The sequence below is a fragment of the Anabrus simplex genome, chromosome 1, assembly GCF_040414725.1.
Source record: "Anabrus simplex isolate iqAnaSimp1 chromosome 1, ASM4041472v1, whole genome shotgun sequence".
Lineage (NCBI taxonomy): Eukaryota > Metazoa > Arthropoda > Insecta > Orthoptera > Tettigoniidae > Anabrus > Anabrus simplex.
The window spans coordinates 1,441,562,978-1,441,587,849 of NC_090265.1; the positions used below are offsets into that span (position 1 = coordinate 1,441,562,978).

At 36.7% G+C, this 24,872-nt stretch overlaps 1 protein-coding gene across 1 annotated transcript in view; it reads left to right on the forward strand.

Annotated features, from left to right (window-relative positions):
• The window catches only part of LOC136860530 (pyruvate kinase-like), a 272,168-nt gene that overhangs the window by 183,293 nt on the left and 64,003 nt on the right, over nt 1-24,872 (forward strand). The window contains exon 7 of the mRNA XM_068225910.1: nt 12,264-12,509. Coding sequence (XP_068082011.1) covers nt 12,264-12,509 — 246 coding nt within the window. The remainder of the gene's footprint in view (nt 1-12,263; nt 12,510-24,872) is intronic.

Consider the following 24,872-nt stretch of genomic DNA (forward strand, 5'->3'; position numbering starts at 1 on the left):
TCTTCTCCGAAATCCCTAGCCTGCCTAATTTCTCTAACAGGGCCTCTCTATTCACCTTGTCAAAAGCTTTCTCAAAATCTATTGCTGCTATATAAACCGTACTTCTAGCCATATTCTTATACTTTTCTAAAATAGTCTTTACTATCATTATATTATCCACTGTTCTTTTCTTTTTCCTAAATCCCCCTTGGTAATCTGACAAAATTTCATTTTCTTCCGCCCACCCGCTTATTCTGTTCGCCAACACTCCAGTGTATATTTTACTCAAGGAATCCAACAGAGAAATACCACTATAACTGTTCACACTGTTCCTGCTACCCTTGCCCTTGTATATAGGGCATATAATTCCTGTTTCCCATTCCTTCGGGTACGTACCTCCCTCAAATATCTTATTGAATAGTTTAACTATGCCCCCTATCATCATCTCATTTTTGCTAATTTCCTTCCAAAACTTGTTATTTATACCATTACATCCCCGGCCGACTTCGCTCTGACTCTGCTTATCACTCTCAGGATTTCCTCCCTTGTTATTTCTTTATCCAGATCATAAATTGCCCCTCTCCTATTCCTCCAAATTACCTCTTTCCCCATCCCTCTCCATCCTTCTTCCCCCTTTTCCCCTAGTAATTTATCAAAGTGTCTGACCCATTGCACTTCCTCAATACTCGTTTTCTCTATATTCCTCCCACCCTTAATAATTTTATTAATCTTGTCCCAAACTCTCTCAAAATTATTTGCCTTCAATCATTATTTATGGCTTCAATTTGTTCCTCTAACCACGCCTTTTTTGTCTCACAAATTTTCTTTTTATACTCCTTCCTCAGTTCACAGAAAATCTCCCTTTCTTGGCCCCACCTTTACTTCTATATTCTCCTAACGCGTCCATCACCTTCCTCCGCATTCTTTCGCACTCCCTATTAAACCATTCTTCTCCCTCTTTCTTATTTCTCTTTCTAGCTTTCGCCTTCTGCGCTATTATCTTTATTGGATGTAGCAGCAATTCCAAGGCTTTATCAGTATTATTCTCTTCTAACGCCCCTTCCCACCCATATTTCAGAAGTTGTAACTCCTCTTTTACTACCCTATTCCAATCCCGGCCCACCTTCTCTGACCATTTATACTTCTACCCCCTCGTTTATCATTCGTCTCATCCTCTTTCCTTGTACACTTCTCTACACCCTTTTTCAGCATAACCCTCACCGGGAAATGGTGTGATTCAATCCAATCTATTATTTCCATTCTTACAATATCCTCAATCACCCCTTCCGAAGTTAAAACCATATCTATTACACTACCACCCTTCTCAGTAACATATGTCAATTTCCCCATCACAGCACACATCTCTAGGAGCTTCTCTCCATAACTGTTTATAATTTTGTCCTCACTCCTTCTATTTTTCAACAAACACATTCCATCCTCCCTACTATATACTGGGCTCTGTTCCCCTATTCTCGCGTTCCAATCCCCGAATAACAGTATATCCTCTTCCCCTGGAAACATTCCTTTTATCCAACCAATATCTACCAACAACTCTTCAAAAAAAATTATTTGCATAAGCTGAATTACTCGGATGGCAGTAAACAAAAGCTAGATTTATTTTCTTCCTCCCTCCCTCATCCCCTCCCATATTCAATCTCAACCATATGTTTTCTTTCATATCGGTCTCTATATCTTCTACCATTTCCCTAATTTCTTCCCTAATTAGAACTATCATCCCTCCTGGAGCTCGTCCCTTCTCTTTTCTTCTATATTTATATTTTATCACAAACCCCTTCCATGAAATCTCCCTCCCTGTTTCCAGCCACGTCTCTAAAAGTGCCACAACATCAAAACTTTCTATTACTTCCCGAAGTTTCTTATTTCCTAACTTGTTCCTTAGTCCCTCAATATTCACACATCCTATTTTCCATATAGTTATAACTTTCCCTCCCTCCCTTCTAAGTCCCTTCTCTTCTTACTTCTTGTAGTTATCGACCTCTCATCCCTTATCTCCAATCCTCCTTTTTTAACCAACCTATTCCTTTCCATGTCCTCTGTATCTTCCAACCCTTTAAGTACTTTTCCCCAGATGTCTTTTAAGCTCCTACTTTTTCCTTTACTCATAATTTTTATACCTTCCTGTCGATCAGTCTCCTCGTGTCCTTTCTTGCTCACTACACCACTGCACTCAGCTCTCACCGATTCTTGCTGCTCACCCCCACTCACCCCATCACTATTTTGGTGTTCTGAATCCACACTGCACTGTCCGTTCTCATCTGCGCTGATCTCCTCTCCTTCCACGTCTCCCCTCCTCTTTGTTACTTCCTTCTTCTTTCCATCTTGCCTTGTCATCTCTCCTCCCTCGGAAGTAGCGCATTCGTCCATCTATTTTAGTTTCGCCACTGAGTGCTCCCTCATCCATCGTCCGTTTGTCACCACCAACCTCTGACCTCTTATTCGGGCCTTTAGCCCCTGATTCCTCGCTTTCCGTAAGTGCCTGTTCAGGATCTTCATATTTTCACTTCCTTCCCTTCCTAAGTCTCTTTTCACTCCTACTTTCTGTCCCTGTAAATTATTACTGTTACATAACACAATATCTGCCATTAAGGTTGAAAGAAATGTTACCCTAATAGGCCTCCGACCTCTTGTTTTTCCAACTCTCTCTACATCATCAATGTCTACTTCACTGAAGTTTATCTTCATTCTGTCTCGTATGACTTCCACCACCTTGGATATCAGGTCAACCTTGCCCTCCCTCCCACCTTCCTCAACTCCTATGGCTTTCTTCAATCTCTCCTGCCTGTACCCCTCCACTTCTTTCTTCATCTTCATCACCTCATCTTTCAAATGTTTCACTTCCCCTCTCACTAACTCGATTTCCTTCTCATTATTATCCACTCTCCTGCTCGATTCCTCTGTCTTCGTTTCAAGCCATTTCTTCATGTTCCCTAACTCCTTTCTCTGCTCCTCCATCATGTCCTTTATTTCCTGAGCCTTATCCCATTGACACTTTTCCTGAATTACCTCACTCACTACCACATTGAGTGCTGCCAAGTCTTCCATACTAAATTTTCCGCTGGTATTTGGGCCTGTCACTACCAGCACCGCTTCACTCATTATTACTCCTTCTTTTCTAAGCACCAGTCCATTCTTGGTCTCGTTCTTCTTCGCCTGCCATCTCCCAATCGCGGCCCGGTACTGCTCAATACCGACCATGTTCGCGGCACGCACTACACCACACGACTTCGCTCCTCAGCTGCTCGAGCTAGACTGCACTATTCATTAAATATTCCTGGAATATCCTTCTTGGAACCTGTTTCTGCCTTAAGGTACCTATACATACCTTCCATTTTTCACTAAAATTCGTATGATCGCCAATTATTCTTGCCATCATGTTATCCTTAGCTGCATTCTTTGCTAGATTCCATTTCCTAGTAAGTTCCTTCAATTTCTCCATACTTCCACAGCCATTTCTAACCCTATTTATTTCCAACCTGCACCTCCTTCTTAGTCTCTTTACTTCTCTGTTATAATATATTGGATCTTCACCATTCCTTACCACCTTTAAAGGTACAAACCTATTTTCACATTCCTCAACAATTGCTTTAAACCCATCCCAGAGTCGGTTTACATTTTTTCCACCGATCATAGTTACTTTTCAAAAACTCCCTCATGCCTGTTTTATCAGCCATATGGTACTTCCTTATAGTCCAAATTTTTATACCTTCCTTTCTTTCACATTTTTTTAAAAACCCCAAAAACAGCTTTGCGATCACTAATACCATCTATTACTTCAGTTTCTCTATAGAGCTCACCTGGTTTTACAAGCACCACATCCAGAATATTCTTCCCTCTGGTTGGTTCCATCACTTTCTGAATCAGCATTCCTTCCCATATTAACTTATTTGCCATTTGTTGGTCATGCTTTCTGTCATTCGTATTGGCATTTGATAAATTGAGATCACCCGCTACAATCACATTCCTTTCCTTGTCGTTTCCCACATAGCTGATTATTTTATCAAATAATTCTGAATCAGCGTCTGCGCTACCCTTTCCCGGTCTGTACACTCCAAAGACATCAAGTTGCCTATTATCTTTAGAAATGAGCCTTACACCTGGAATATCATGTTTGTCGTCTTTAACTTAGCTTACAAATTCTTCTTTCACCAGAATGAATACTTCCCCTCCTTCCATTCCTATCCTATCTCTACGATACGCACTCCAGTTCCGTGAGATAATTTCTGCATCCATTATATCACTTCTCAGCCATGATTATATGAGTATATATCCATTAAATTACTTAATTCTATTCCTTTCTTTACAATACTTCTACAGTTGAGCACTAACAGTTTTATGTCATCCCTACTTGATTTCTAGTTCCCTGTTCCCTTATCACCGCTCCCTATGGCACCCCGTTTCCCTGAATGTACCTTCCTCGAACCCTTCTAAACAAATTTCCTAACTTATATGTGGGATTAAACTTTCAGGCACTGTCCACTATCACATCCTACCACATCCTTGCCATATGAACTACTGCGAGGCTTTACATGCAGTGCACAGTTCCCAGACCGCAGTTTAGGGAGAGGAACCGATGTATTTCAGAACTGCAGTAAAACGGGCGGAATGCATAAAACTAGATCGCAAGGGGCTGGTGACAATCCCGTGCATATGAGAAAATACAGAGGTCCCTTAATATTATCTTGCATGACCCCACCCCCATTAATCATTACAAGGTCAGATAATGCTTCACCTACTCTTTCTATGAATTCTCTTTTCTATTGACTGAGAAATGATATAATGGATGCAGATTTTTTCTCACGGAACTGGAGTGTGTATCGTAGAGATAGGACAGGAATGGTAGGAGGGGAACTATTCATTCTGGTGAAAGAAGAATTCGTAAACTATGAAAAAGTGAAAGACGACAAACATGAAATTCTAGGTGTAAGGCTCATTCAACCACTGCTTGGAGGTCGTCAGTGCCCAAAGAGAACCTGGATTTGCCATTTCATCAAAATTCTTGGATAGGTGAATAACGATACAGACCATTTGACCTCCTGAATCTAAAATGTCTCCTATATCTTGCTGGAATCCTACAAGTTGAGCATCACTGGAATAACATTTCCTAAACCCAAACTGCCTTTTGTCAAACGAGTTAGTAATTTTGCAAACATGTCTAGAAAAATCAGAAAGAATGCTTTCCCAGAAGTTACAAACAACACATATCAAACTGATTGGGCTACTATGCAACTCTCCGTTCATTTCGTATCTTTCCTTCAAGTAAAGAGTAATCAAATATTTCAGATATGACACTATGTCCCAACCCACTGCCTTTGGTATATCCTCAGAAATTATTAATCCCTTCTGCTTTTCTAGCTTTCAACTTTTGTAATTTTTCGTAAATGTCATTATTATCATAGGTAAATTTCAGTAATTCACCAGTATTACTACCTTTACATACTGCTGACTGAATACTTCTGCCTCCTATAAGTCTTTATATATACACTCGCCCTGTTCATTAATGATCTCTGGAATGTCCTTCCTGAAACCCATTTTTGTCTTAAAGTACATATTGCGACCGTTCGTGTGGGACGCCTGGTTCGAAGATATTAATAAATTTCATAATGTGCTCAGCTAGAATTCAGTGGTTTACATGATCCTCCACTCAGGGCATGGCCTTTCGGAGAGAAAGCGGTCACATCCTATCAATAGTTAATCCGATAATGATCCAACATCTGTTCCCATACATTAAGTTCACTTAAATTAGGCATAAAATGAGAATTGCAATGAGAAATTGGAAGGATAATAACTTTAATTAAAATAAAATTAACTAACTATAATCAGACAACTGGATAAGCAACGTAATAACAAAAAAATATCCTCGTGCATTTACTATCGCACTGTACTAGAAATCAAGTCCTCCTTGAAAATTTTCAATCATGAAATTCAAATACTATCATCACTCACAACACATTTAAATAATTGTAAAACATAATGGAAAATCAGCAGTTTAAGTCTCTTTTCCCTCATCTTGTTTGTTCATTCACTTCATATTTATATTAGCCGTACTTTGACCTCCCCGCTTTACCTATTCCTATTGTCTCATTGTAACCCTTAGCTAGCTAAATAATAACTTGAATTTCCCAATGGTTATTTGATAAACACAGAAAACCATGTCAAATACATAACAAAAACATTATCGCTCCATAATTGAGTAACTGCAGGCCACCATCCAACCAACGGCATCGCATAGCTGCACCTGAAATAAAGTACTAACTACTGACATGTACAAGAAAATGATCAAATACCAGAAGGTCTGCGTTGCATCTGTGCCTCTCCGTCCTGCTGAAATAATGCTACAGCACCAACTCACTACCTCAAGCAAATGCTACAAATATTAACATACAGTACAGGTGACGATGATCTCAAAATTCAACCACCGTTCAAGTAGCTTGTCGAAGATCCTATTTAGGTGTCCGCTTAAACATCCCACTATTTATGTGATCAAATCTTAACTCATTTCAATTCATATGCTCAATCAAACTCTTCGAACGCATTCAATCAATGCTAAATAAATCGCTCATTTATCATACACAATACGCGGCGAACATACCTTTCAATAACACTATCCTAACCCATTGGTCATCTCGAAGAATTAACTCACTAACGCAATACACAATTCAATAAATCATCCACTAATTATGTCGCATCAACTATACCTTTGGATGACCCTACATGCCTTACGCCACCATAATATACACCGCATAATAGAACAATCATCATTCCCTAAATAAATAAGCAAATGTCATTGAAGAGCCTCACTATAATACGTACCAACATCACATAATCCGATTAAATAAATACATCACAACACTCCGCGGGATTATTACACCGAAGGATCGCCACATCAATTATCTGACACACTGGTACATTAAAACTTACCTGTAACATTCAAATCACATATTCACTTCACAGTTGTTCCATTAATTCTGAAACTACGCAGGAAATATCGTGCCTAACCAAATATTTACCGACGGTGAACGATATTCTAGCATATGCAGTCGTATAATGACATGTTAAACTAATACCATTAACACGTTAGGTTATTCAAGTTATTTCACTTTAGATCACCTGTTCAATATTAAAAATCTACATCTACTAGAAGCAGCTACGGGTAAAGAAAAAGGGGCAAAGTACAGTACGTCTACTCATCTGGTCTTCACTTCATGGCAAGGGTAGTGGTAGTCAGGTCATTCGTTCCAAGCCACCTCATCCATTTCGGCAGAGCTCGGATCCACCAGGATCCTACCAGTTTACTCAAACATTTTCTCCATATGGATTCCCTGGTTCACTGAAAGTAGTATTTTGTGGTTTCAACCTGAAACTTGTACAGAAACAGTTACCAAAAGTTCATACAGATTTACAACTCCACTTTCATAGATCAATACTGGCCTGTATAAATTAACGTCGTTTAATGCTATTTGAGCTTATTAAATGCTGTTTAGCCCTCAACTTTACAAGTCTTCCGTGTTTTTATACGTATAGAAGAGCTACGTTCACTATTTGCTTCTCGATCGCTTTCGTTATACAAGAATACATTAAAAACAAAATTTCAACTTCATTACTTTTCAATAATAATAATAATAATAACGTTGCTTTCCATGAACCACAGAGCTGCTATCTTAACTTCATTACATGTGATTTTGACATTTGAGGAAACTCGCTACTGCATAGATTCACAAAGGAACACACGCTACTATTGTTTATTCTTTCAACATGAAGTACGTCACACCATACGCCTATTAGATGGTTAGCTATATAAAATTCCAAGTTGATCCATGGCCTCCTTGACGTCTTTAAGACTAGATATAATGTCTGGCCTTTCTTCTTCTCAGTTGTTGATATAATTCATTGCTGATATCTTGCTTGTAGCCGAACTGTTTTTCATGCGGTCCGCTGTATACCACGGGGTTCTGAGCTCGATCTTCTTATTTCCGTACACAAGATCTACTATAAATTTGCGAGTTGTGTCGGCTGATATATTACGAACATATAAATTCGCCGCGCGTCGACAATTTATCTTACTTCTATGCCGTCCATATGCATCTGTTTGACTTATGACCCTCAATGACTCTCTGACACATCATTATACGTCATTGAAAGGTCATAATATACACATCCTTCCATTGTTCCCTAAAAATCGTATGGCTGCAAATTATGTTTGCAATCAAGTTATCATTTTAGACCCTTTTTATTGGGTGATTATTAACTATCATCTGAGCACAATTGGTTGAGGTATTTCGGTGTTACGCTCAATAAAACAGTGATCTTTTTCACTGTAAAAGTTATCGTCCAAATTTATTTCTCACATCATTAATATTCTAGTGACCATGCTCGTAAATTACGCAGGCTTATGTTATTTCAAAATTGATCAAGCCTGTAATTTATATGGCTCTTGAGAAGATTTAATTTAAAATTCCTGCTCCCACTTTCTATGAGCTTGGTTGTAGTTACATATTCGTGGTACAATGTAGTGCACTATCTCCCGCGTCCAAGATGATTGGCGTCGAAGAAAACTCCAGCCAGGGTCGGTAGGCATCTCAGGGTAAATATCGAAGTTAAATTTAATCTTAATCCTTTTTTATTTTTACGTGGATTCCAGATGATTCAGATACGCAAGTACGCATTTCTTCGACTCAAAGAAATATTGATGGACGTCTCCACCAAACTTTCAATAGTGATATCGGTATCATAAATTGGGCTACCTTAACTCTAACTTACGTACTATTCCAACTAGCTATAAATTATATTAAATTACTTTATTTACTAATATTTATTCATGAAAAGGAAATATAATGGATAAATTGTAAAGTATCTGCTTGAGCATCCCAAAATTAATCAATTGATTCTGATTACAGTTTTCAAATTATTTGTATATAATCATTAGTCGTCGTATGAAATAATATAATAGTCACTGAAATGGATAGCTGCTTCATATTTGTCTAACATTACACAAAAAAAAGAAATACCGGTAAGTTATTTACAAATTCGCGTGAGTTAAATCCAGTTAAATTAATGGTTCAGTCTTGCTCACACAAAACATTCTTCATTTTATCGTAAGTTCATATTTGATTTCAAGGACAATGACTTTCGTTGTTCATATTAAACTTTTCACAAACTTGGCATAAAGAATAAGATCAGTTTTGTACCTATGTAGCATTCATGGGTGACAATTCATTCAAAATTAAAATATTACTAATGATTAGCATTGCATTAAAACATCTATTATGTTTCAAAATTGAATAAACATATAAATGACCAAATAACTTCTCAATTGAATTGGAAATCCAATGTATGACCTAATGAAGTTCAACTTTAAGTATGAGGAATACCATGGATGAAGATTTGAAATGACTATCAACCTCTCAATATTATTAATAAGATGTGTTAATGACTATACATGCCAATACATGCCTGCCATACTTGATATACTATTAAATGCTACCTATAAGTAGGTATCTTATGTTGAAATATTCATTTAAACGAATAATCATGCACATTAGGGTTTATTTTGATGATCAATTCCTGCCTTATTATTCATAAGTATCATATTATGCTGCCATTTATTATTTGACATGGATTATCTACCAACGAAACATCTTTATTGCTTCAATAAATATTAATGATCCGCGACTGCACCAATATTTTACGCTTTCCCTTCTCATATTTCATTCATTTCAATTTATCCCCGCAGCATTAACATCTTTTCTCAATTATTTCCTTCCTATCTTCAAATAACATAATTTTATATTTCTATTCTCATATTTCACTTCATATCTAACGTAACACGTTTCAATATTCATCTTATATAACCCACACTGACCCAAAAATTCTCTTCATCTTTAAAATAAATCAATCCCCGGATCAATATTTATATTTTCAAAATCAACATATCTTCCGTCTATCTGTATATCCATATCTAACCTTGCCTCACTCATTTATGGCAACAGGTAGCCCATATTTGTTCAATACGATATCCTACATTCCCCTAACTTCCTACGGCATCCTATTCTTTAAATATTTCACACATGTTATGACATGATATACTATAATTGATTGATATCGAAATAGCACTATCATATAGTCTCTTCCCTAATTGGATATGGTCTTATTTTCTTAAGAAGACTTCCTAATTCCTTCCTTAAAACGACACACTAATGGGTCACTCGCGATAAGATAGATTAGATTGATATGTCTCGAAAATATAAACGATCGATCACATGATAATCAAAATACAAACAATCTACAATGCATAAATGAAAACTATGGAATTCAATTATTGATATTACTCCGACATTTATCTTATTCTCCGCCTGCCGGAATTGCGTTAATTGTGTTTGGGCATCAGTTGCATTGGTCTGCCTCGTTGTTCCGCCGCCAGTCATCGGGATTACCTCGGGAATCAAGCTCTGATTTGCCCGTCAAATCGGCTGGGTTTCCTCCGAACAGCTCCCCCAAATTCCCTTACAGGTCCATGACGAAGGTGTCTTGCGCAATCGGGAAATACGAAATCATAGAAGAAATTAGTGAAAACATATTGACAAATACAAAGCCTTCTTGTATGATAATGTTTTAAGTATCGGCTTAGATAGATACAGTATTTAAGTATTTTAATTCTATGTATACGTATTTATCTCAGTTGTAATTACTAGTTGTATTTGTTTATCTAAAATTGTGTATTCTAGTCGAATCTTTCTTCTTATACCCCAAGGCCTGTTCAATACCCTCTTCTTATGATTTGGCTAGGTGAGTCTTGCCGTGTTTTTCCTACTCAATTAAATTCTTTTAATGTTAATATTAAAATTATACGTATTACACTCATATGCGTATAACATCTCTTTCTTCTTTAGTTGATATTATAACCTTGATGTATTTCCTTCCGAATCGCTCTTCTTGCAGCTAACTTGCATACGCTTTTTCTTTCAATGATCGTTCAATCCGATTTTATTTTTCTATGTGTTGGCGTTAACAATTCGACCATTACTCTGTCTCGCTCACGGCCACTAGGGTTCTGATCGTAACTGTTCCGTGCAATTCCATATTACCTTGATGTTTTAACATCTTATGCGTACTATTTAATTTCATTACTGGTAATCGCATTCAGTTCGACTCCACGTAATTGCACTAAGAACAATGAAACGGCACAGTAGTAACAAGTTTTGTTTCGTAACGGCACTTGATAGCAGTTTTTATTTCAGGAATGAAGGTTATGGTGCAGAGAAGTGAAAGAATGTCATTCATAATTTTTTAAGTTTTCCAGTCTACTAAAACTAATGCAAGATTAATAAGTACTGGCAAATGCTTGGAAAGATGTAACAATGACATCATCATCAGATTTTGTGAAATCACCCTTACTCTGCAGATTATATATAAGTGCAAAACGATTTTATCTTTAAATTCTGTGCTCAATCCCTTAATAAATGTGGACATTTTTCTGGAACTTATTGTGCTCCATCTAATGTACGTCATTTCGTCTTATCTGTTACGTCTAGACTGTGTCATGTGATTCTCAGCGTCACATCAGGTCATTGGTCTCAGCGGTGACTTTCTGCTTGTCATGCACCGGTTGTGACTATCTAGATGATCTCATAGATAGATATGTTATTTTCTTTCAAGTTATATTGAATTTAGTTGTAATTATACTGTGGTCCAGTGAAGAAATTACTGGTACCCAAATTTCAGGATTTCCATATGAAACTTCTCATGACTATCTGAGACCAAATCCATGTTATACAGTGAAGTGACTTGGTAGAAGATGGACAACCTTAATGAAGATGAGAAATTATTATTGTTCTTATAAGTCTGGCTCCTTGGATGAGTGGTCAGTACTGGTATTCATTTCATACAGCACTGGCTTCGATTCCTGGCCAAGTCAGGGATTTCAGAAACACCTGGTCAATTACTTTAGCACGGGAGCTGCTGGGTATTTGTGATCACTTTAACACATTTCTTCATATACTGTATAAACAAAATATCATGATACAAACCATCACAGAAATATGCAATAGTGAGTACATCACTCCTCATAGGTTTGCTAACGGGAAGGTTATCCATCCGTAAAACTGGGCTTAATCTACATTAGTGATGACTTCAGATAATTGGAATAAACTCCAGGAAAAAGATGAACATTGTTCTTATAACATACGTTTTTAAAATGACATCTGAATATCTATTGAAATACATATTTAAATGTGCTCTTAGATTTGATTTTGTTGTCAATTTTTCAGGTGGGAAAACCAGTGATTTGTGCAACACAGATGTTAGAATCAATGACATATAACCCAAGACCTACCCGTGCTGAAGTAGCTGATGTAGCCAATGCAGTTTTGGATGGTGCCGACTGTGTCATGCTATCCGGAGAAACAGCGAAGGGATCTTATCCATTACAGTGTGTGACAGTAATGGGAAATATATGTCGTGAGGCTGAGGCAGCTGTTTGGCAGCGCGCATTATACAACGATCTATCTAGAGCTGCAAGTATAATGTTCTCAATAGGTTTTAATTGTTCTTTTTTCATTATTTAATTCTTGATATAATTGATATTTCTATATATTCGGGCGCTCTTTTTCTAAAGAACGTTTAAGAGGTACTCTTGAGCTTGAACTTAACAAAACATCGCCATCTTACAATTCATATTATAAAAATAAAATGAACATACAACCAAATATAAAAGAAGTACTGATAAAGTCTCTTTTTGATGTTCAGGCGCCTGTTCCACGAACGAAATTTGCACATTTTCAACTTTGCAATTTGCAATTTTCAATTCTTGTAATTCTTCAATTTCAATTCTTCCACCATGATCTAGGTATTACTTTTCAATGCTTTCGCGAAGTAAAAAGTCATTGCATAGGAATGATCCGATCAAGTTTATTCCATGAACAAACTGTATAATACTTCACGATTTGAATGCTTTATTTTTCGCGTTCAACTTTGGTGTATCCACAAGGACGTACACAAAATGCTGTCAGTTGCGTACACGGAATTTATTTACAATAGGCTTATCTATAAGTTACACATTAAACATACACATAACCTTACCAACTGCCGTCGGAAACAAAACACTGCTACAAAATCATCACAAGAAGACGACAGCCATCTTGAGCATTTGACTGCTGACTGCCAGATTAGCATGTCTTCACACAACACACGTGTTCACAAAAACGGCTCCTGTTAAATAATAACAGTAACTCCACTCCACCACCGAGACTGTCTCTTTATATAGGTTGCCTGGGCAGGCTTCTAGTAGGATGTTACCCAACACATATTTCTCGTATATTCTAGAGTGCCTAATACTGTACGCGTCCGTGGCTCGATTCAATCAGTGTAAGTACGCCTTGGCTGGTGTCAACGGAGTTACATGAGTCTCCACTCATGGTCATGGACATCCGATGAACACCGGTTATTGCTCATTTCTTCTTAACATTAGGCTCTTATTATTACAGAAAGACTTCATTCCACTTAACTATGATAGGCTATTCTAATTCTTAAATCAATGAAATGAAAATATCGAGAATTCCAGTTTCTTGAAGGATATTCCAATTTAGTCGAATGTAAATGGAAACAAAATAACAATAATGTTTACATTACAACACGATTGGAAAATAAGAATGAAATCGACAATGCATGCTTTGTTGGTTTGGATCATAACGCAATTAATCGCATGTTGGAAATAAACTAATTTAAATTCAATAACTTGACTTGTAACAAATCCAACATGGGACTTGCTTAAGGCTTATTTATCACGATACATTAAATTATTTTACTATCTTTTCATTGTTCGCAAATCATAGAATTAAAATGAAAAGTATTTATTTATTTCACTCGTGTTTGTCATTCATTAGTCCAAGAATTTATCTTTCTATATTCCATCAATATTATGACTCATCACATGAATTAACTATCTATCTAACAACTTGATTATACCTAATAACCTATGTCCAACGCTGTCGCTTGTTAATAACATAATCACATACTATTCAGGGACATTGCGACTAATTCTAACTAGTCAATTCAATCAAAGCAGGAACAGCATCTCCTGGAAACTCATATCCACCACACCTAAAATACACAACATCTAGCTGATAACGTCATTAATAAATAATAAGACTTGGAAATCATCCATCAAAGTCTGGCTTCACTGATATTATTCTCGTGAAAATTATGAAGATCCACTACAGCCTACAAAATCCACAGTTTACAAGAACTACTTAAATACTAGTCATGCACTGCTTCAGGTGACAGTAACATCACTTAAGTATGAGACATCTCATTACCTTCATACCGATCCGTTAAAATATGTAAAATTCGCGTCTTATCGTGCCATATATTAATATTTTGATGACCGTACACACGTTTCAGTACTTATAATCTACGGAACATTATGCAAAAACCCTATTATCAAGTCTTATCGCTTGTCTATTTCTGGTGCCACTTCAGTTTCGCATGATGAGCATCTTATTTAATCATTCTCAGCTTTAAATTCATTAAAATTCTCGAAGACCACACTACACTTCCGTAATGCTTATTTTCAACAAATCATATAACACAGCAACCTCCTTTTATCATATTCACATTCTATCTTCTATCGACGACCCCACCATTTACAATTCACAATAGCTTACATGCGCACCATGCCTGTTCACAATATCCATCCAAAAATATACAAGCACATATATCCGAAGAAACCATCTCGTCATCAAATACGTGTTAGAATCATCCTACTGTGAACTTAACGAAATACATCTTACACAAATCATTCGCATGCATGAAAATTATCATACAAGAAGATCTCAAAATCGACACGTAAAGTACATCATTTCGCAAGAATTACCTACGCAGTAACTAGTATGTCATTTCAAATACGAGGATAATATTTCCTACATTCACGAACAATTTTTAGGAAATCCCGGAATAATTGCCATGAATGCGTGCCTTTACAAGTTGAATATTGCGCGGGAAACATAATTCCAATCTCTCTTTATTGAATTGAAAATTTAACTGCAATTACGGGTATCATTGAATATCTGCGACGATCACATTGTTACTCAAGTTGTATCTTATTATGTCAGTTCATGACAAAATAAAGAAAGAGCTACGCTACTGCTCTGCATTCTACATGATAGAATAGAGGAAAGACAACATCTTGGTGTACTTATCTTTGAAGGATTCTTGTAGCTCATCTCCATCCTCTCATCGGGTTGAATTTTAATGTTATTTCATTTCACCATAGTTCCAGGCCGGTCAGGACACTAATCCTGTTGAAGTCCTCATTGTTGATTTGGTTATGGTATTACAATAACAATCTTCCACCTTCGTGGGCATTCTGACGTGAAACTTGTACAATCGGATTTACTACAACAATATATGGCACACAATATTTCAATGTTATTCCAAAAACACTCGCCTTTTTCTTATGTTAATCGCTAGATATTATTATTATTATTATTATTATTATTATTATTATTATTATTATTATTATTATTATTATTATTATTATTATTATTATTATTATTATTATTATTATTATTATTACAATTTCTTTCCGTATTTCTCTCACAGTAACTTCTCAAGTCTTACAATTATTAGTCAGCTTCCTTCTTAAGTGTACCTAGCAGTTCTTTTTCTTGACCTTCAATCTCAATTTTTTACAATATCATTATTCACATAAAACAAAATCCTATTTAAATATTACAATAATAACATTGGTTCGCATTTTATAATTTCTGGCAAATCTCTGGTTTTAATTTTCTTTCCATCTGTTTTTGACATTTGACGAATGCCTTCTATGACAAAATCACTCTCTTAATTAAGAAATCATGCAAAGGAACACGCTTAACCATTCACTTATATCTTCTTGACGTGTAGAATCGATTGTCTCATCAACGTCTTCTTGATCACTGAACTTGCATCGTTCAAACCATGGACTCCGCCGCATATGCCATTGCTGGAACTGAATGTCACATAAATAAGACTTGCCTTGTTCTCCCGCTGACATGTAATTTTTTCATTTATTGGTTTCCGCTTATACACTAGATGATGTTTTCTCTGGATATAATTATCCGATGACCACAGGGTTTTGAGCTTATGAATTTACGTCTTCATCCTATTTCCATCAAAATTTCCTGTTCAAATGAGCGAGTTATCTCGGCCTACAGACACAGTTGGACGTATAGCAACTGGACGTATACTTCCGTGCAATACCATTGGCCTCTCCTTTACCATAACCTTCAATGGTTCTATAACTGATCTGGACACCATTGGAAGGTTATACATATAATATTATAAGGCAGGTTCTGCATAGTTCTCGTCTTACCTAGTGTTATTCAGGATATTACAGTGTGTTTCACAATGTTACTGCGGATTATACATCATATATACAGATAATAATATATACTATTAATTACAGGTCCTTACATTAACTAAACTCATATAAATATATATAGCACATGTTTCACGACATAACATCACAAACAATGCGATCGTAAATAATAATGCTACTAATAAGTGGATGTAAAAACTTCATAGCAGTGCATCACAAGTAGTAACAACAACAACAACAACAATCATAATCATAATCATAATAATAATTATAATAATAATAATAATAATAATAATAATAATAATAATAATAATAATAATAATAATAATAATAATAATAATAATAATATGGTTCATGGTGTGGGTTACTGTAGTCACGTCCTAGTTCGTGAAACATGGGCATCGGCTGAGTGGCCTAGTAAGTGGTCCTGAGAGTCGGGATACCAGTTGCTATGGAATGGGAGTGGGCATCTCAGACATATTCGGAGTCATGGCCTTCCTTGTGCTCAGGGGGCTAGGGCTCTACAATCCACCGGTGGTCCGTAACCCGTTAGAGGAGAGATCCTCACATGGACTATGTGTAAGTAGGGTAGAATCCTGCTTTATGAATTTGCCGAGCTCAAAACATTTTAAGCGAGCCTCGGACGTATTGGAGTAACGGAGTCCCACTCTCATTTGACAGGCAGGGACTCCTTGGAAACAACTTGGCGAACGAAATGAAATTCGATGGGGAGCTATGTATATTAATGGGGCTTACGGAAGAAAAATGTCGAACTGGCTGAGTCAGCACAGAGGATGCATCTGGATGTGCTATGAGTAAGTGATATTCGGGTAAGGGGAGATAACGAGGAAGAGCTAGGAGATAATAAAGTGTACTTGATGGGTGTTAAAAAGGGAAGGGCAGAGTCTGGGGTAGGGCTCTTTATCAGGAATACTATTGCACGCAACATAGTTTCAGTTAGGCACGTAAACGAGCGGAAGTTGCGGGTAGATTTGGCAGTTGGAGGAATTAAGACGAGAATTATATCAGTGCATTCAAGATATGAGGGTGCAGATGAGGATGAAATTGACAAGTTTTATGAAGCATTGAGAGACATCGTAGTCAGGGTCAACAGCAAGGATAGGATAATACTAATGGGCTATTTTAATGTGAGATTTGGAAATAGAACTGAAGGATACGAAAGGGTGATTCGTGAATGTGGGGAAGATATGGAAGCTAATGGGAGTGGAAAGCGTTTGCTGGACGTTTGTGCTAGTATGGGTTTAGCAGTTACGAATACATTCTTCGAGTATCAGGCTATCCACCGCTACACATGGGAGGCTAGGGATACCAGATTCATAATGGACTATATCTTAACCGACTTCGAATTCAGAAAATCTGTTAAATGTACGGGTTTTTCGTGCTTTTCGATGAAACAGATCTGTAGTGAACTGAGAGTCTCTAGGCCTAGGATAGACAAAGTGAAACCTGTCTGTAAACGAATAAGGATGGAAAATCTCCAGAGCGAGGAAATTAGGCAGAATAACGTGGATGTAATTAGTAGAAAGTTCCAAACGCTGGACAGTAAGCAGGTTCAGGATATTAAAAGAGAATGGGTGGCATAGAAGGATGCTGTAGTAGCAACAGCAAGCGAATGCCTAGGAACGACTGTGTGTAAAGATGGGAAAAAGCGAACATCTTGGTGGAATAATGAAGTGAGAGCAACTTGTAAACGTAAAAGGAAGGCTTATCAGAAACGGCTTCGAACAAGGCCAGATGCAGACAGGGACTTGTACTTACATGAAAGAAACCGAGCGAAAAAAATAGTTGCTGAATCCAAAAAGAAGTCGTGGGAAGAGTTTGATTATAACCTGGAAAGGCTAGGTCAAGCAGCAGGGAAACCTTTCTGGACAGTAATAAAAAATCTTGGGAAGGGAGGAAAGAAAGGAAATGAACAGTGTTTTCGGTACTTCAGGTGAACTCATAATAGATCCCAGGGAATCACTGGTCAGGTGGAGGGAATATTTTGAAAATCTTCTCAACGTAAAAGGAAATCTTCCTGGTGGTGTCGCGAACAACGGAGCTCATGGGGAGGAGAAAAATTATGTTGGGGAAATTACGCTCGAGGAAGTGAAAAGGATGGTAAATAAACTCCATTGCCATAAAGCAGCAGGAATAGATGAAATTGACCTGAAATGTTGAAGTATAGTGGAAAGGCAATGATGAAATGTTTTCATAGAATAAGATTAGCATGGAGTGTTGGTAAGGTACATTTAGATTGGATAAAAGCAGTAATTGCACCTACCTATAAGCTAGGGAATAGGAAGGATTGCAACAACTATCGAGGTATCTCATTGACTAGTGTATCAGGCAAAGTATTCACCGGCATCTTGGAATGGAGGGTGCGATCAGTATTTGAGAAGAAGTTGGATGAAAACCAGTGTGGTTTCAGACCACAGAGAGGCTGTCAGGATCAGATTTTCAGTATGCGCCAGGTAAGTGAAAAATACTACGAGAGAAATGGACAGTTGTGTTTATGTTTCGTAGATCTAGAGAAAGCATACGACAGGGTACCGAGGAAAAATGTTCGTCATACTGGGAGACTATGGAATTAATGGTAGATTATTAAAGTCAATCGAAGGCATTTATATTGACAATTGGGCTGCAGTGAGAATTGATGGTGGAATGAGTTCTTGGTTCAGGGTACTTACAGTGGTTAGACAAGGCTGTAATCTTTCACCTTTGTTGTTCGTAGTTTATCTGGATCATCTGCTGAAAAGTATAAAGTGGCAGGGAGGAATTCAGTTAGGTGGAAATGTAGTAAGAAGTCTGGCCTATGCTGACGACTTGGTCTTAATGGCAGATTGCGCCGAAAGCCTGCAGTCTAATATCTTGGAACTTGAAAATAGGTTCAATGAGTATGGTATGAAAATTAGCCTTTTGAAGACTAAATTGATGTCAGTAGGTAAGAAATCTGAGATATTTGAATGTCAGATTGGTGATACAAAGCTGCAGCAGGTAGATAATTGCAAGTATTTAGGATACATGTTCTCCCAGGATGGTAATATTGCGCCATTCCCGCGTCCAGGCATGGACGCGAAAGATCCTGACTAGCTCTCAATTCAATTGGTTCGATGACTAAGTTTTATGGGTATGGGTTCCGTAAGTGAAAAACGTCCAGGTCGGTTAATTGTAGATTTTAACTAACGTTGAAAGACGTCTCTTACCCGTTACTAGTTAGATACCATACTCTCATTAGCTCTTAGAGAAGTTGTCGTCAACTGAAGATACCACTATCTTATAACTAATACTTATTCTAAGAACACATAGAAAAAGTGCTGAGGTTATATTATCTCACATTTATTTAAATATTAAGTTAGACATTATAAGAAAAATCATCTTAAATTCAACCAATGAAAACTTCTTGAAGTGAGTAATTCGTTGTTATTCCTACAGTCTGTATTCTTCACCAACATCTCAGAAAAATCATATCCTCCGAACTCATCGTAAATAAACGCATTCTAGGATTCTACCATTTCATTTCATGAGTCCATTGATCTCTCAAAATTATAGAATATTAGAAGAAATATTACATAACATTTGGGAATTATAAAGAAACATGTGGTTTCATTCGTAGGCAATTCACTTACGAAGTTGGGCGATAATGAATTAAACTAATATGAATGAAATTAATTATATTTACATGTGCCGTGCTGGCAAGAAAATAAACATTAAAATCAAGAATATTAAGAGTGTTGGATGCATCCTTTAAGAAGAAAAAAATTGTATCAATTACTATTTACAATATCTCTGACTAAATTTCTTGAGAAATAATGAACGCTTATGGAATCATCGAGTTGGTGTTCAGATAAGAATTGGAGTTCCAATTGTCTGAATATCAGTTATTCTTCGAATAAATATGAAATTCAGTTCGTTACTACCTATTCCTTACTCATAGGACTGACACATATTTCAATTTACACTAACTGTCTGTCTCGATGCAGGTGTAAAACTCTCAATAAAAACTATCTCAAAACTTCTCCTGATTCTGAATTGACAAGTACACTCACGTATGTTTCACGGTTTAAATATTCACATTCGCATGCTCAATTGCCTCTTAGTTACTCATATTTCCCTGTGTCACTCACCATAAGCTAAGCTATGTCCAGTATGAGTCGTAATCACCCTCCAAGTAACGTTATCATAAGATTTAACTTATAAACTTAAGGTAATGTGACCTTAATTTTAGTGATAAGTATTAGTCTGCGTGCGTATTTGGTTGTAAGAAACGTCATCATACATACCCTATGAAATTATCATCACACCTACTACTAACGGAAAATCTACTTGATCAGAAGACACTATCTTCGACTAAAAATAATCCTTTTTGAATAGCTATGTCACCAGTGATTAGTCTAGTAGGTTGAATATTGTTCAGAATAATGTTATACACAGTGAGAGTTTTCAAAATCATCCGAAATAATTCAGTGAAGGCTTAAATATTATCATGACTACATGTATGACTCTCTAGACAATCCTAACATGGATAAAAACATTGCTCTATCAATCTCGAGATCGTATCCTAAGCTATGTGAAAATGCATAGGATTAAGAATTATCATATAGAATTGGCAAGAATTCACTGACACTCTCAGAAACATCATTTGAAAATCACATCGTCTCACTTAGAACAACTATGACTATCTCTATCTAAGAAAATAATAAATATGACCATCATAAATCACTATCATCCTTATACCATATCTATAACGCGTCAATTATTACTCACATTTCACGTATAATAAATCTCTCTCTTCATCATATCCAAATCACTTCATTAAACTGCACGTCAACGTGCCGTGACATTCTTAAAATGCCCTCTTTACTTCCTATCGTCATAGTGCCAAATTTAACATCATAACACTGAGTAATCTACTGCCTTATTCCTTCATAAATACTTCCTATATACGATCTCGCACCGAGTGACTTTGATTAAAATAGTATACACTGGTGTTAATGTCAACTTCACACTACTCTTCACTGATAATAATAATAATAATAATAATAACACTAACTATTTACTCTCACATATGACTGGAAACATTACGATCGGAATATCACTTGGTGACCACGCCTACTAATGAAATTGACATTTCATATAGATGAATACCGACTTCCAATAATCTCATCTAGACGTTTATCTACGCACTGTCTTCGCACAAGTACACATATCAACATATAATTATAAAAGGTAATATTCTCTTACTTACGAAACGACTCAGATAATGGACTTAGCTTTGCTCAAGGTGGTCTCGATGTCTTCTCATCTCCGGTCATCTGAGATTAGGATCTCGTCATCTGGCTCCTCCGCGAGTGATCGGGTTCATCGTAGCTCTCCACAATTGATTACTGGTCATCTGGGATGATCAACATCGTATCGCCTCATCAGGATCCAAATAGCGTTGCCTTGCTTCTTTACAGGCTCATAGTGGAATCTCGTACGTATGTAACAGAATAATAACAAAATATGTGATTCATTGCTGTCATTCTTCAACTAATATATCTCTTGTGAAGCTCAAATTGTATGGATTTTTCTCTGGTACAGTTAGTCCTAGATGCTAGCTCCAAATCGACTAGGATAATAATTAAGTATTTATTCCAATTTGAAAAGGAACTTCCTTCCTCTATATTTTTATTGGTGCGAACGCACTCAACAGCTGATCAGGACGTATCTTTTACTATTAAGCGGTATCGGGCAAATTTATTTAAGCTCTGCGCCACTTCGTGACGTACCGTAAAACGGGGTAACTCCGGCCACTTTTTCGTATATTTTTAAAATAAAATGTGATATATTCCCTCTAATTTTCTGAAAAATATAATATAAATTCTGCCATGTTTGTTCTTCATTTTTAAATATGAACATAATTCTCATCATAATTCAGTAATGAATGATGATTATCGAAAGAGTGGCCGGAGTTACCCCGTGTTTTGGGGTAACTTCGGCCGCCATAAAAATAGCTCAAGAAACGAAGTTTTCTTCGATGTAGTGTTACTTCGGCCACCGTGAATGTTTTTTAAAAACCTGCAAAACGCCCCGTATCAACAATCACAAACAAATTAAAACGATTTATGCTGAAAAATATGTATAGTGATCAAATTCACTTTTTCCCAAAAGAAGAAACTATTTTATTTAGCCTAAGCATACAAGCATTTTATGATATTACAAATTACATGTTGCATTGCGTAAATATTTGTAATGGTACAAAATGTAATAAATAAAAGGTATGGAAATCATAAAGCCCAATTGTATGGAGAGAAAAGGCGGTCGGAAAAGAAGCAATCTTGTAGACTATTCTCATAATACACTGTCTTCTAAATTAGAAAATATCTGGGCCAGCGTCAAGTTCTTAAATGTGTATCGTCCATGTCAACTGATATCCGTCTATTTATCATTGAAAATGGAAACTGACTTTCCCCTCCCTCTCGGGATAAACGTCCCCGTTTATTGTTATTGTGCCTTTATTAATCTCTTCTAAAGCGTCCTCGAAGTAAACAGGATGGTAATTACAATATCCGCGGCCGCGTAATGTTCTCCTGTACGTTCTTGGCATGGCCGAAGTTACCCCGGAAGAGGACAACTTTTATCACAAAACTATTCCCTGAAAAACCTATTTGATTAAAATGTATAAAATTGTGTTGATCAGTTACCAGACAAACTTACATTCTGACCCCATAAACCACTGGAATGGAGAATTGAATGCCGGGGCTAGAGAACAGTTTGTTTTCTGCTGTTACCAGACAAGACAATAGTCGGGGCTGAGAAAAAAATCGATTGACTCAACAATGAGCCCGCCAATGTTATTTGGACTACCGAATGTTGATAGAGCATTCTATTGTGTGTGCATTTTAGTTGTTGCAATTGGTTCATCTTTTCCAGTATAGAAGGCAGGAGAAAATAACTGTTGCTATTCGTTAGTGGCCGAAGTTTCCCTGTATGGCCGAAGTTACCCCACTTTACGGTAGCTCTATTGTAATCTGGTTTATCTCCTTTTATAGTATTTATCTTTCGCGCAGCGATTAAATCTTGATAACAAGTGTTGGGCGTGTAGCCGCGAATTATATTTCCTTCCAAATTACGGTATTTACTCCAGATCTCTTTCAGTCTAGTCTTACGTCTTCTTACTGCTTCAAGGTCTGATTATATAGTGAGTGATGAGCAAATTTTTTTCTTAAATAATAGGTTTAAATAATGTCCATTTGTCATTCTTTTCCTGCACCTTCTATACATGGTTCTTTTCATAACTGACTGATGAAAATAATTACATTTCGGCCCGTATTGACGTTAAATGCATTTATTTTAACATTTTGATCGCAGAGACTCCATGTTTGTTCCTACCAGCTCGTATAAAGAAATGTAAAACGGCACAATATAGTAAGTGAAATTGAATCAATGTGCAGTATAGCTAATGCAGTGAGCTCGCAGTTGCGATCAACAGTATTCTGTAAGAAGGAAGTCAGCTCTCAGACGAAACTATCTTCACATCGGTCTGTTTTCAGACCAGCTTTGCTTTACGGGAGAAAAAATGGGTGGACTCAAGATATCTTACTCAAAAGTTATAAGTAACAGACATGAAAGTAGCAAGATGATTGCTGGTACAAACAGGTGGGAACAATGACAGGTGGGTACTCAGAATGAGGAGATAGAGGCCAAGTTAGGAATGAACTTGATGGATGAAGCTGTACGCATAAACCGGCTTCGGTGCTGGGCTCATGCGAGACGTATAGAGGAGTATAGGTTACCTAGGAGGATAATGGACTCAATTATGGAGGGTAAGAAAAGTAGAGGGAGACCAAGACGACGATGGTTAGACTCAGTTTCTTACTATTTAAAGATAAGAGGTATAGAACTAAATGAGGCCACAGCACTAGTTGCAAATAGAGGATTGTGGCAACATTTAGTAAATTCACAGAGGCTTGCAGAATGAATGCTGAAAGACATAACAGTATATAATGATTATGTACAATAATAATAATAATAATAATAATAATAATAATAATAATAATAATAATAATAATAATAATAATAATAATAATAATAATGTTTCCAGCACGATACCTGCATTATTTACCCATGGGCTAAAGATTATTGTTTTCAAGTTATATCAGTTTATTACACTTGCATTAACTTGATATAATTCTGGTACCGGTATATATTTTAAGTTTTTATCATGGGAAAGAAACATAATTACAAAAAGTTGGCTGTGATAGTAGTTTTCAATGATAAACGGGACATTTTTTTCGGTAACTTTAAAAGTAACCTCTCACATGGTGACAAGCGATTCACGTGGACTGGAGTCCTTAAGAGAGGCAAATCTTTGCAGTTAGCTGGAGCCGAAAAATCTTGGAAATATGCGAGAGACACTCTGTTTGGGTTATGGAAATGTCATGCACTGGTAAGTAAATACTTACGTTTACGTTAAATTCTTCAATTGATAATATATCGATTATCGATGTATCAGTTTACATAAACTCGCATATAA